The 13480-nt window shown below is 41.3% G+C and overlaps 1 protein-coding gene across 1 annotated transcript; it reads left to right on the top strand.

The window, feature by feature from the left end:
• The first annotated feature begins 333 nt into the window (after window positions 1–333).
• emilin3a (elastin microfibril interfacer 3a) lies at window positions 334–4933 on the top strand. Its single transcript, XM_037535636.1, has 5 exons — window positions 334–494; window positions 1655–1774; window positions 2029–2216; window positions 2259–2741; window positions 2967–4933. The coding sequence occupies exons 1-5, from the start codon at window positions 334–336 to the stop codon at window positions 4931–4933; spliced, it is 2919 nt and encodes a 972-aa protein (XP_037391533.1).
• Window positions 4934–13480: the final 8547 nt, after the last annotated feature.

The raw sequence follows: 13480 nt of genomic DNA, 5'->3' as shown, positions 1-13480 counted from the left end.
GGTGGCTTTTGGCATCAGTGTCCAGACCACAGGAGCCTGCAGAACACCACCACAAGGGAAAGCTTAAAACAGTTCATATATAGTTGAAAGATCTTGTGCTTTCTTCAGTTCTTCTCCAGCATATGCTGTGTTTTTCTTTTTATTCTATTTCAATGACCAAGGCAGAGTAAGAGGGATGTGATAGGGGCAGTGTCAATTTTACAAGACTTTTCTCAGTGCTGACCACAGCTTTTGATTATTTGTATACTTTTGGCACTTTTGCTTATCTAGAAAGTCTCAAGCTTCTTCTGTTTTCTGATTTTCACTTTTGATGACTACTTTGCTTCAGTGAAGATGCTGTGGCCAGATTTCCTCTGTCCACTCTTTTTTCTGAGTGTCGGCGTAGCTGCGACGAATGCTTTTGGGGCTTTCAATCCCAAAGCTAACCATTTCAGCCTTTACAAGTCAGGACCCAGCCCTCAGTACAGCTCTGGGAAACCCACTGCCCGACACATGTAAGTACCAACAGTCTTTTATATTAAGGTAATAGCAGAAATTGCCTGAAGGCTGTGAACAGCCTTAAAAATAAATGCACCAGAAAGGGGTTCTTTGGAGTGATGCTGTAGAAGAACTAAGTTTTCAGTGGATGGGTCTTCAGAGAGCTCTGTTTGCAAAGCAGAGAATTAAAAGTAATTCGAAAAGGTATATAAAATAAAGGTTATATATCAATCAATACTGTTTTTTCCAAGAACTGCATGTCTAAGCCAAGAACCATTTAGGAACCTTTGATCAATTCAGTTGGCTATTTCAGGAATGCATCTAACCTGTCAGGCCTGATTAACGCTACCTTGGTGTCTTCATCAGTATACATCGCTGGCAGTCAGTTCAGTTCTTTGTGTTCATTAAAGAGCAGCATTATTTTTATGGATGTCATTTACATGTATTTAAAAAACACATAATAGTTTTTTGGGGCAAGTTGGCCATTGTGCTTTGGCTTCTTGCTTTGTTGTCATTTCTACTGCTGAAATAAAAGACTTCAAACAGTCACTCCAGCTTCCACTGAATAAAAAAGTGAAGTTTCATCTCTTCACAAAGCGCAAATGCCTCTAATTTCCATTTCCAACATTATATTTTAAATATCTCTAAGGAATTTTATATGTTCAGCTCTTTTTCATCATTTACTGGCTCATTTTCATGATCTGTGCGTTTCCTTTGACTCAAATTGAAGACTGAAAGAGACGTAAAATATAAATGTAATATGTTAAAATATTAATGCAGTGTGAAATGCAGAAGCGCACGCACAGAACTTCTAGTAAGTAAAAAGTTGCATGCATACATATACAGTACTGTGCAAAAATCAGACACCGCCTTTCCGTTATTTAATTTCCTCAAAACAGCCATTTTTCAGCATCAGGAAAAAGGGCAGAAAATGTATTTTAACAGAAATGTCCATAAAACCTCAACAATTAATATAATTTCAAATTTTCAGTATTTATTGTACTGTTTTTTTTTATTGTATAGTATCTATTTATTGTGTTTATTACAGCTTCTATTCTTTTCAGGAGATTTGCTTTCGGTTTTTAAAAGAAATCTGCATAGATTCCACACCTCAACAGTTCAGTATTAGAAGTTGGTTGCATTTTTTTTATTCCTTCTTTCCTCTTTGTCTCTCCAGAAACCACTGTGCATATGTAATAGAGAAGAGTGTGTCCTACACTATTCAGGATGGGGTGGCCCCTTATGTGAAGGCGGAGTACAACAAGTGTGCATGGGGGAAGAAGTGTGCTGCACTTAAGTAAGTGTAACAGTACAGTGTTAGACTGGGATGTGTTTGTTTTTCATAGTGGCTACACTTTGGCTATTATAGCTATTATTGTACTAACTGTTAAATTTCTATGCGATGATTCTATATGATATCAAGAGATATAAATAACAAGGTATTAATGTCATAGCAGAGGACCACATCTTCTAACCAAATTGGAAAAAAAAAAACAGAATGGTACTTTGATTTATCCCTCATGTTTGCATTTTGTGCTACATACACTTTAGGTACCGGATGGTCTACAAGCCATTGTTTAAAGTGATACACAAGACCATGACTGAGTTAGAGTGGCGCTGTTGTCCTGGATTCACTGGCATTGATTGTAATGTAGGACCTGCAGCCTATGGAATGAAGGCAATGCCCCCATTCAAAGGTCCTATGCCATCTCACAAGGGTCCTATGCCATCTCACAAGGGTCCTATGCCATCTAACATGGGTCCTATGCCCTCTAATAAAGGTCCCCAGCCATCCATTAAAGGACCTATGCCACCCTTCAAGAGGCCAATGGCTGCTTTCAAAGGACATACACCTTCATATAAAGGTCCAGTGGTTCCTTTCAAGGGGCCAATGCCTTTATATAAGGGCCCAGAACGACAATCCAACTACAAAGGAAACCCCTGGAATCAACCTCACGTGCCATCCAACAGAATCGGTGGCTATTCAGACCCTGAAGTTGTGCCTTCCTATCCTGAAACCACATTTGGGCCTTATCCTGACCATCAGGACCCTGAGATGGTAAATCCTGACACAATACCAGAAGAGCACAACCCACTGACTGAGGATCAGGATATTTTAACTGATCCCATTCCAGATGATCTCGAGTCAGTAACAGACTATCAAGATCCCTTGCCAGATCACCATACTTCAATTCTTCAAGGTTCAGAGACAGAACCAATTCCTGTGGCACAGGCGCCCTCTGGTGACAGAGAGCTAAACCGTGGTGAGTTGATGTCATTTTACAGGTCATACACAAACAATTGAAAATACATTATAAATTGGTTTAATTCCTCAATTCTGTTAAGATAAATGATTGTCTGCTATAAATAACTTGAATATAAATAGTGTGATGTGTCTTACTCACTTATTTATGGATTCAATCATCCTATAAGAGTATTCTTACTTGACAGTTGTATGACATCATCTGCATCTCCTTCTCTCACCATAGACACTGAAGAAGACAGTGCCACAGTTGACCGCTTGAACCGCATGGAGGAGGATGTGCAGCGACTCTCACTTGGTCTCGAGACTCTTCGTGGTAAAATGACTGGCTTAGAAGACCACCTACGTGCCTCCCTCCGGGAAGACGCCAATCGCATGCTCTCTGCCCTCCTGTCTGCAGCTCCAGCCCCAGTTGCTGCTACATCTCAACACTCTGCTGTTGGTTTTGGAGACCTGCCTGGTGGGGCACCTGATATCGAAGACATGGACATGGTAGGGCAGTTCCCAAGCTTGGGTGAACTGGCAGAAAAAGTGGAAGCACTACACACAGAGCTATTAGCTAAAAGCACAGAGTTGGCAGAGTTGAGAGGGACGGTCCTAGACCACAATGGGACCCTACAGAGGCTAAATAGTGGAGCAGTGAACCTCACAGTCTCTCCACAAGCCCTAGAGACACTGGTGGATTCAAAACTTAGTGAGGTAAGGGTAGCCATCCTAGAAGGCTTTGAAAAGCAAGTGGAGCATGCAGAAGAGCGGTGTGAGGGCCGGGCCACGGAAGTGCATCTGCAGTGTAAGAAGGAGCTAATGGAGGGACAGGGGCAGCTGGAGCAGGTCCTAAATAGAACTTTGGTGGGCTTGAGGAAGGAGTTTGGAAATTTTCATGGTCAGCTGCAAGGCCTGGAACCTGCGGAAGCCTGTTGCACTGCAGTGTCAGGCCTGACTGAAAGGCTGGTTCTGCTGGAGCAGTCAATGGATGGTTTGAATCAGTCCCAAGCACACCTTCAAGCTGAACTAGGAGGCCACAAGGACCACATGGAGGGCATGATAGAGGGTAGATTGGGCTATGTGGAAGAAAAGCTGAGCATGACTGAGAAGCACCTGGGAGCTGTAGGTAGTGGAACATCTGTTAACCCTGAGGTATGCCTGGAAGAAAAAATGAAGGCCCTTGAAAGTCGTCTCTTTGCAGCAGTAGAGGAACTTGGTAATGCCACAGTTCCAGCTCTGTTGGAAGGCCACGCAGTACCCACATTAGAAACAGAAGTTGAGTCCCTCAGAAAAAGGGTCGAGGTGGATGTGGACCGGTTTCAAAAACAGCTTAGCTCTCTGGAGCTTCTTTGCACTTCCACTTGTGCCCCACAACCTGTTTTGACAGGATTTGTTGCACCACTCCTAACCACAGAAGAGGAAACCAAAGAAAACCACAAAGACTTAAATGAACAACTTAATGCACAGACCAAACGTTTGGACCATCTGAATGCCACTCTGAACTCGTTGCTTGTTCAGTTATCTGAAAGACAGGAAGAGAAGGGACTTGAGAGTGAGGTGACCCTGCTGAAGGTGAGCGTGCACTCTGTCAACCGCACTATTTGCGGGCTAAAGGACACACTTGGGAAGGTGGTAGAAGAAGTGGGACAAGTCAACTTCACCTGGCAGGACCGCGAGGAGAGGCTAGCACAGCAAGTTAAAGGTGTTGTGCAGCTGGTTGGCCGACAGGCCTCTATGTTGGGGGCAGGAGAAAGGAGGCTGACCCGTCTGAAGGGTGAGCTGCAGGATCTGCGGCGGAGGCTGGCTGCAGAGCTCCAAGGGTGCCGCTCCACTGCCCTTGGTGTCCAGAAAGAGGTCACCGAAGTTGGGGGACGCGTGGCCCGTGTGGAGGGTCAGTGTGGTGGCTTGGCACAGTTGACTGAAGACTTGGAGCTTATTCGAGGGGAACTGGACAAGCATTCAGAAGGATACTTGTCCCAGATCAACACCACACTGGTCAGTCATGCCCTCCAGCTGTCTGAGCTTAAAAATGGACTTCAGAACTGCACTGGATTCTCCAAGTTTACAAAGTCAACAGGGGACCACTTTGTGACAACAACACAACCATGGGTAGAACATCTTACAGCTCAACCAATCTATCCAAGAGGAGACCAGTTTACAGACCCTACACAGCTGAGAGATGTCCGGGAACTCAGGCAAACTCCATAAACTGTGATGTGTCTATTATAATGTTTACAATGTACTGATAATATGCCTGCATCATTTTAAGGGATTGAGGTCAATTAAAGGGGATGTTTTTTCTACTTTGTTTTTGATACAATGTTTATATGTTTTCTACTGACTGAAACTGTATGAGATTGTTGTTATTGTTAAGTAAAGAGTGTAATTATTTAGGAACATAGCAGGCATGTGGATGAGTCTGTAACACACTGTCCTGGGACATTATGTCTTTCTTTACTTTGTGGTGTGATATAGATGGTGTACAATTCTTGTGTCTTATAATGACAATGCTTTTGTGACAACTTGTTTATATTAAAATATAAAATCTAAAACACTAAATGTATATTCTGATAATTTCACATATCACATGAAAAGAAGATTTACCATGTAAAAGATAGATAGATACTGTAACGTGGAGCGAAGTAGCAGATGCATGTGCGGATGTAAGCCACTTTTATTGAGGGCAAATTGAGGGGCCAATCGTGACATACTTTACTGATCCCGAAGGAAATTTAGCAGTCAGGGAGCATTTTATTTATTTAATTTCCAGTGAAAACAGTTATTACATGCAAGATTTTCATTTATTATTGTCAGAAAAAAGCAGGAAGCACTTTTGGCCTCTCTACTGCCACTTTAATTCTTCCATCCTTCCAATCTTAAAATTAAAAAGTTACATCTTCCAGCAAAACATGTTCCCAAAGGTTCACTGACATTATTTTCTCTTTAAAGAGGTGCTAATATTTAGACAAGCAGCATATTCATCTAAAGGGGCTAAGATAATTCTCAAAATTTCAAAATTGTAGTTAATTTATTTGAAGATAGAGATAACGGGTGGGCGGCACGGTGGCGTGGTGGGTAGCGTTGTTGCCTCACAGCAAGGAGGGCCTGGGTTCGATTCCCCGGCCAGGCGGCCAGGGTCCTCTCTGTGTGGAGTTTGCATGTTCTCCCCATGTCTGTGTCGGTTTCCTCCCACAGTCCAAAGACATGCAGTCAGGCCAATTGGACGTGCTAAATTGCCTGGGTGTGAGTGTTTGTGTCTGTCTGCCCTGCGATGGACTGGTGACCTGTCCAGGGTGTATCCTGCCTTCTGCCCGAAGACTGCTGGGATAGGCTCTAGCATCCCCCCGCAACCCTGATGGAGAAGTGGCTCAGAAAATGGATGGATGGATGGATAATGGGTCTCAAATATTCAGTACCTAGTAGACCACCAAGTCAAGCTCCACTCTTGCTTCAGATTTGAAAAAAATCCACAGGTTTCTCTGTAATGTGCATTTTGCAACATAGGTTGTGCTTCAGACCCTCACAAATGTCAATGAACATGACTTTTGTGAGTGCACTGAAAAAGTGTCTGTAGAGAACTCAGTCAAAGCTTGTCAGACAGATCATGGATGTGAATGAATTCTCTGAACATAGAGCCAGACCTTCTTTTTGAGCCTGTGCATAAGGCATTAATGTTGAAGTCTCATGATATGGTTTGAAAAACAACAAATCAGTCCCGGTACCTCAGAGTTTTAAAAAACATGATTATTTCAGGCTTTACAGGGCGACTCACAGTAGTGCACACACACCACATTGAACATGCTAAGCATTAAAATCAGAACTGCTGCTTTTAGTTTCAACAAAAAAAAATTAAATACTGCTGCTTTTTAACTGGAAATGAGACAAATGAAAGGGTGGTCTCTTATTTTGCACAGTACTACACAATCATTAAAATGACGCTTAAGTGACAATAAGGAAAAAGAATTTAACAACCTCAAACGGCTTTTATTCACATTTTTTGGTCTTAAAAACAAATTATAAAACTTTAGTGCAGAACACAGAAAATCCAGGCTTTAAAACATACATGACACTGTAATTGCATTTAAGTTCCTTTGTTGTGGAGTTTTCTGAGACGAGGGTTTGATGCTATTATGCTATCCCACCCCCCTTCAATCAAGCCTCTGCAGCATCTTCTGTTCCACTTTATTACTTTGTTTCCATTCTTGCATGGAACGTCAGACAGACACAACTACTGGGAGAAAGGAAAAAGCAAAATAGATGTGAACAAAACCATCCTGTATGCACTCAATATTTGGGGGGCAGTTGTGGGCTGGAGGTTAGGGATCTGGCCCTGTGACCGGAAGGTTGCCGGTTCAATCCCCGCAGCTGACAGTCCATGACTGAGGTGTCCTTGAGCAAGACACCTAACCCCCAACTGCTCCCCGGGTGCCGTGGATAGGGCTGCCCACCTCTCCGGGCAAGTGTGCTCACTGCCCCCTAGTGTGCATGTTCACTGGTGTGTATGTGGTGTTTCACTTCACGGATGGGTTAAATGCAGAGGTGGAATTTCCCCGGTTGTGGAATCAAAAAAGTATCACTTAATCTAACTTAATTTGCTCTATGTGGTGTACTTTTAAGGACATCCTCTCAAGTGCACTTCTGCAACTGAACTGACTTTCAAAGCAATAAGAACATTTATTTTACCTCACATCATTCAATATTTCACAGTGTAGTTTGTGGGGTATCAAATGTCCACTCTACCTAATATAGTGGATTAATATGAACAGAGCTGCATACAGATGATACCTAACACAAGAAAGATACTTAAGTTACTTTCATAACTGAGATAAATCAACGCAACAGGACGTTATCAGGATGTGATCACACACACAATCATTAAATTAAATCTAGTCTGTAAAATCTCTAGTTAAGATCTCCAGTGCATCTTTTTTGCTGGTTTTATTTAAAATAGCACAAATTTAAAGTGAGCTAATGTACAATTTCACATTGTTGCTGTGCAATAAAAATATTTGACACTACGAAAAGTTGACACATTAAGCCCAAACTCTCATGCTCATTGGATTTATGCAATCTTGCATAAAAAGGTGATGCCTGCCTGCAGAACAGTACAGCAACACGTTATTGAGCTTAAGGTGACAAGATTACTGATTTGAAAATGGGACATTTCCAGTTTGGCTTTCAATACATCAAAATATCCAATATTTTGACCTATGAAATAAAAAAGGAAAGACGGCTGCAGTTTCATGTATTTTGGTAACTGTTGTACTGTAACAAACTATTTGGCTGGCTGATAAAACTGAGTAACTAAATAACTTAATATCGTCAACTTTTATCACTTACAGTTCTACATGTGGGAAGGTGACCTGATCTTGCTTCAATTTTTGACTTGTTTTCTTTCACTAATTTGGTTTTGCACATGGAGGAATGCACACTGCAGTTAACTAAGGTATTATCTAAATCAAGACTAAAAGTTAGCAACCTTTTAACACTAGTATCAGCAGCACCCACCACTAGTTTCATGTCTGTTCATGATTTGGTGAGATGTGCTAGATTTTGCAGGCCTAAAAGAAAAACTTACCCAGAACATTATGATGCTGATCTTTACTCTTCATGATATCCATGATGTAAGCATCGTAGCCATACACAAGTACTACCAGTAGACCAAAGATCTGAGAGATGATAGTTTAGAAACAGTTTGTCCATCTTTATTTTGTTAGATCTTCTTTTTTGCTACACATGTATCTCTATTTTTGTCGTTTTTCATTTCAGCTCAGTTGGCCTTTACATTGTGTCAATTTCATGATCAATGGAGAAATAAAAATGGTTTAAAATGCCTTAGAACAACATCTTGTGACTAATGTTCATTAAAAGTTAAGGATGTTTTTCCATCTCCTGTAAAGTTATCCAGTGGGAGATGCAGACCCGTCACACAATCCTATCTGGCCTGCAAAAGTGTTTAATATTAGCCTGTTTCACAATGTGCTGCACTACAGTCCCCAGCATGCACTGCAACATAATGTCCTCTGACTTTTCTACCTCAACAACAATCTATGGGACAGCAGATGCACCTCAACTCTGACCACTGGTCATATCACCAAAATGCATTTCAGCTGCAGTTTAACCCGTATAAACATTTAACATCAGCTCAGCGGCTCAGAAACTGAGTCGAAGTCTTAATGAACTTGCAGCAAAGAAAGGATGGCAGGTGTCTAGTTCAAGCAAGTAGGTAGGTTTACAAGACTGAGCTCCTGAGGACATTTCAATTTTGAATATTTCAAATGTCCAGGTGATATTTCAAGGTCTATTACAACTTTTTGCATATTTAGAATAAAACAATGCCAGTTCAGGTTATAGCACAACATTCATTAAAAATGAAAACTTTTCTCTGGCCCACAGATTTGATGAGACTCTAACATGGTCCTTTTACTGGTGGAGTTTGACACCCATGTCTTTGGCGCTTACTCAGCTGCTTCCTTAGATGTGGCAGAATGTCCATAAATGGTGGTTTATTTTCTACTTTTAAACACATTCAGAAAATAGTTCTATATAATGTATATATAATGAAACAATGAAAATTTGTTCTATGTAATGCACATTGTCATGTGGGTTTATTTAGTGGTTCTACTATGACCACTTTTCCATCGTTAACTCATCCGCTGAGCTCCTAGTTCAAGTTTCAATTCATTTGTATTCCTTTCAGTTTACAATTTACATACTAAAAGTTAATAAGAACTGACTGCATGAGGAATCAATGAGTTTAATGTGCCTTTAAATCAAAGCAAAAGAAAAACAAACCTAAACAAATCATTGGGACTGTTTAGAATTATTTGAGCTCTTGGGGTCCACAGGTAGCCTACACCTGGCATAGAAATGACCATCATAAAGTGACAAAATAGAAGCATAATAAACAATATGGACACAGGCCAAGTCACTAATGCTGCCTTCATGTCCTTCTTGGAAGTTCCAACTTTTGACTTGTCATTAATTTGGTTGTAAACAAGGAGACACTGGGAATAATGTTTTTCACCTAATGGAGTAAGTTTACATTACTATAACTATATAAAGACTAGAACATGTGTTAGATGAGTGTTTTTATTCAGTTATGCTGCATTAACACTGAAAAACGTTCTATGTCTTATAACGGTACACAACCAATGGCAGCATGAAGTCATAAAAGCTTTGGGATGGTAACAGCATTCCTGGCAAAAATGCATGATAACCAGAGGAGAGCAGTGTTGATTATTTAAGGAGGACCAATGTCAGGAAGATGCCTATACTCAAGTTTGTTGTATGATACTTGGATCATCTGGAATTCAACAACAAGATGTTTTGCATCCACTGGTCCCCACAAAAAAAAGGGAAAACGTTAGGAAAAGAAACTCTTGAAGGAACGCTCCTCTTACAGTTAAGGTAAAGTAAAACAAACTGCAGTTCATGTATAATAAGCATGTTAATGAAAATGGAAATGACCAAGTGCTTGATCCAAATCAGTTAAACAGAGGCTCAGCCAGAAATACAGCAAACAAGGGTGTAACAGCTTCTTAATGAAAACCAGGTCTCCACACATACATGCACACCCCATCTACAACATCCTGTTTCACCGCAAACACAGCCTGCCATCACAAAAAGGTGCATGTGGTCTTGAAATCTCAACTTGGCCCTCAATTAGTGTGGTTAAAAAAAAAAAAACAAATAGAGTTTGCCACAGTGGAACCATTGAACAAGCTGCCTTATATCTTTGGCCTATTCCAATTAACCTCTTAAAACCACAGGCCTATTAGACTTATTATTCAGCAGCTACAGCAATAAGCCCACTCTTTCTTGAGACCATAATCATGCTATTAGAGTCTTACATTACCAAGGTCTGCAGATGGGCCTGAAGTTTTATTACAACCTTCTATAACCTTCTCTTTGTGTCTGTTGCAAGGCCTTTTAAGGGGTTAACCATGTAAGATTCTAATAGCACAGTTATAGTCTCAGGAAACATTGTGGTTTAACGTTTTTGTTTCCAGGTGATGTATTAAGAGGCACTATGGGGGGGAAAATCCTGAAGCATGCCTAACTGGTTAAATTATGGTTTGCTTACACTCAGATTGTCATGATTGGCCCCTCCCAGTCCTGTCCATGTGTTCGTGTTGGTCTAGTCCATGTGTTAGGTTTTGATCCCCAGTCCAGCCCCTTGTTTCCACCGGTGCCTCGTTAACCCTATTTGTTTTTAAGCCCTGTGTTTGCCCCTTGTGTTCGCTGGTATTTGTATGCATGCTTGTTTGATGTGCTTTGCTTGTTCTGTTTGTAGTGTAGTATCTATTCTGTGTTTATTTCGTTTTGTCTGCCTATCGTTCTATCTGTGATGGCCATCTGACCTTGGTCTGTTCCGACTACGACCCTGGATTTGCCCAAAATAAAACTCGCTTGTCTCCGCACATGCGTCTGCCTCCTTATTGCTCCCCACCGTCACAGATGATGAATCTCCTGCATTCTGTAATGGGGAACGAGGAGGCGGACGCATACGAGGAGATAAGCGATGTTTATTATGGGCAAATCCAGGGTCATAGATCCAACACGGATTGATCGGGGGACAGACATGACAAACCAGAATCAAGCAAGCAGAACAATATAAAGACCAACAAACACAGGGCTTAAATAAACAGGGTAAACGAGGGACAGGTGGGAAGCACGTGGAGACAATTAGGGCCAGATTAACAAAACAAGGGGCTGGACTAGGATCAAAACACACGCACATGGACCAGACTGGGGCCAATCGTGACACATTGTTAAATTGCTTGAATGTAAACAAAAGCATTCAGAGTGGTTTGATGTGAAAGGATCCATTCTAGACAAACCACATTTTAGTTGATGTCGACCAGTGTATTTCTTACCCTGGCCTGAAGGCATATTTCAGTGCTTTTGCTGCTTTAACATTCCTACCAAAAATAAATGAATAAAATCTCAATTATAAATATCAATTAAAAAATTTAATAAAAAACCTTTTTTAATTGCAAATTATTATTAGTATTATTAATATATATAGTAATTATAAGTATTATTATTACGAGTGGCCTACTTGAACCTCAGGCGCTTGAGAGTGAGCCAAGTGCCGTAGAATGGTTTTCCTGAATGTTCCATCCGTCTAACCTTGTCTTGCACTACAGGTCACTCCTCCCTGCAGCGTTGATGAAGATGGGTAGACCCAAGGAGCTTACCTGGGATCTCCTCGTTATAACGCAAGGCAGGATCTTTCTTCAAAGTTCTACGGGAACGACGAGATGCCCGTGTACCCTCAGTGCCAGGGGATTTGCTGTCTCCAGCTTGGTGGCGTTGAGACCTGGCTAACACGGGCTGCATCAAAACAGCCGGAGTTTCATCCCAACAGAACAACCACATACCGGAGACTCGCTCTCTCGCTGCATCCTTGGTAGGCTGGTCTTTCTGTAATGTGGGGGAGCAATGATGAGGTGGACGCAGATGCTGAGAGAAGCGAGTCCAGGGTCAAAGAGCCAATACGGAGCGATTGAGGGACAGACATAACATAAAAGGAACACAGAGTAGAAACACAACAGAGGCCGGAAGACACAACATCATACAAAGACCAGCCACTAACAAGGGAAAACCCAGGGCTTAAATACAAGAACAACGAGGGTTAACAAGAGGGTTAACTCTATACTTTCTCCATACCCTCGCCCAGTCCCTAGAGAAAAGCTGTGACTGATCTTATAGCAACTTGCAGAGGCCGCTCCAGCCAGTTCCTCAGAGTTCCCCACCTCTCATCATTTCTGTCTGCTCTGGGTGCGGTCTGCAGTCACAAAGTACATCATGTATCTACACTCATTGTCCATTTTATCAGGTACACTGGTCCACTTACCATATAGGTGCACTTTGTAGATCTACAATTGTAGATTGTAGTCCATCTTTTTTTCTGCATACTGTGTTAGCCTTCTTTTAACCTGTTCTTCGGTGTTCAGGACCCCCACTGTACCACCACAGAGCAGGTATTATTTGGATGGTGGATCATTCTCAGCACTGCAGTGACACTGACGTGGTGGTGGTGTGTGTTAGTGTGTGTTGCGCTGATACAAGTAGATTAGACACAGCACCTCTTTTATTGTTTTATTGTTTTATTCAGTACTTCCTGATGTGGGCATGACACTAATGACTACAAAACACAGCACCTGTCCTTTCTGGACCAACAGAAATGCTCCTAAATCACTTGAAGTAAAATCTCTTTGCACTGACTTGCATTACAAGTGTGGATGTGGACCATATTTAGTGCATAGGTGGAGCCTTATTTTAGCCATATCCCTGCATTTTAGAGCAGGAGAGAATGAGACTGCCTCCCTGTCCTTCATGGTCACATGGTCAGCAGTTAGGTCCCATTGTCATGTGTCCCAAAGTCTGAAAATCAGTGTGTAACATTAAGAATTGTCACTACCAAAACACACATTTTCTGCAATTAACTGAACTTTTTTGTGTATTAATGAAAAATATGATGTGTGTACAACTGTTCCAAGCTGTGGTCACAAGTCACGAACTGGCAAATGTTTTTGAGTTATGCTCAAAATTTGCTAAAATTGTCATCACTGAAACATTTTTTAATTTTATGTAGTTTTATGATTGCTTTGGTAGTGACAATATGGAATGTTCAATCATTTAATTTTATAAAATAAACATAATTGAGGTATATAGTCACTCAAAGTGAAAGGATTTTAGTCAATAATCCGAGCCAGTTTAAAGTTTGAAATGTGTTTTGAGCTCTGA

This window comes from Pygocentrus nattereri, chromosome 28, assembly GCF_015220715.1.
Source record: "Pygocentrus nattereri isolate fPygNat1 chromosome 28, fPygNat1.pri, whole genome shotgun sequence".
Lineage (NCBI taxonomy): Eukaryota > Metazoa > Chordata > Actinopteri > Characiformes > Serrasalmidae > Pygocentrus > Pygocentrus nattereri.
Note: the sequence above shows the minus strand (reverse complement) of the source record. Positions and strands in the feature narration are given on the sequence as shown.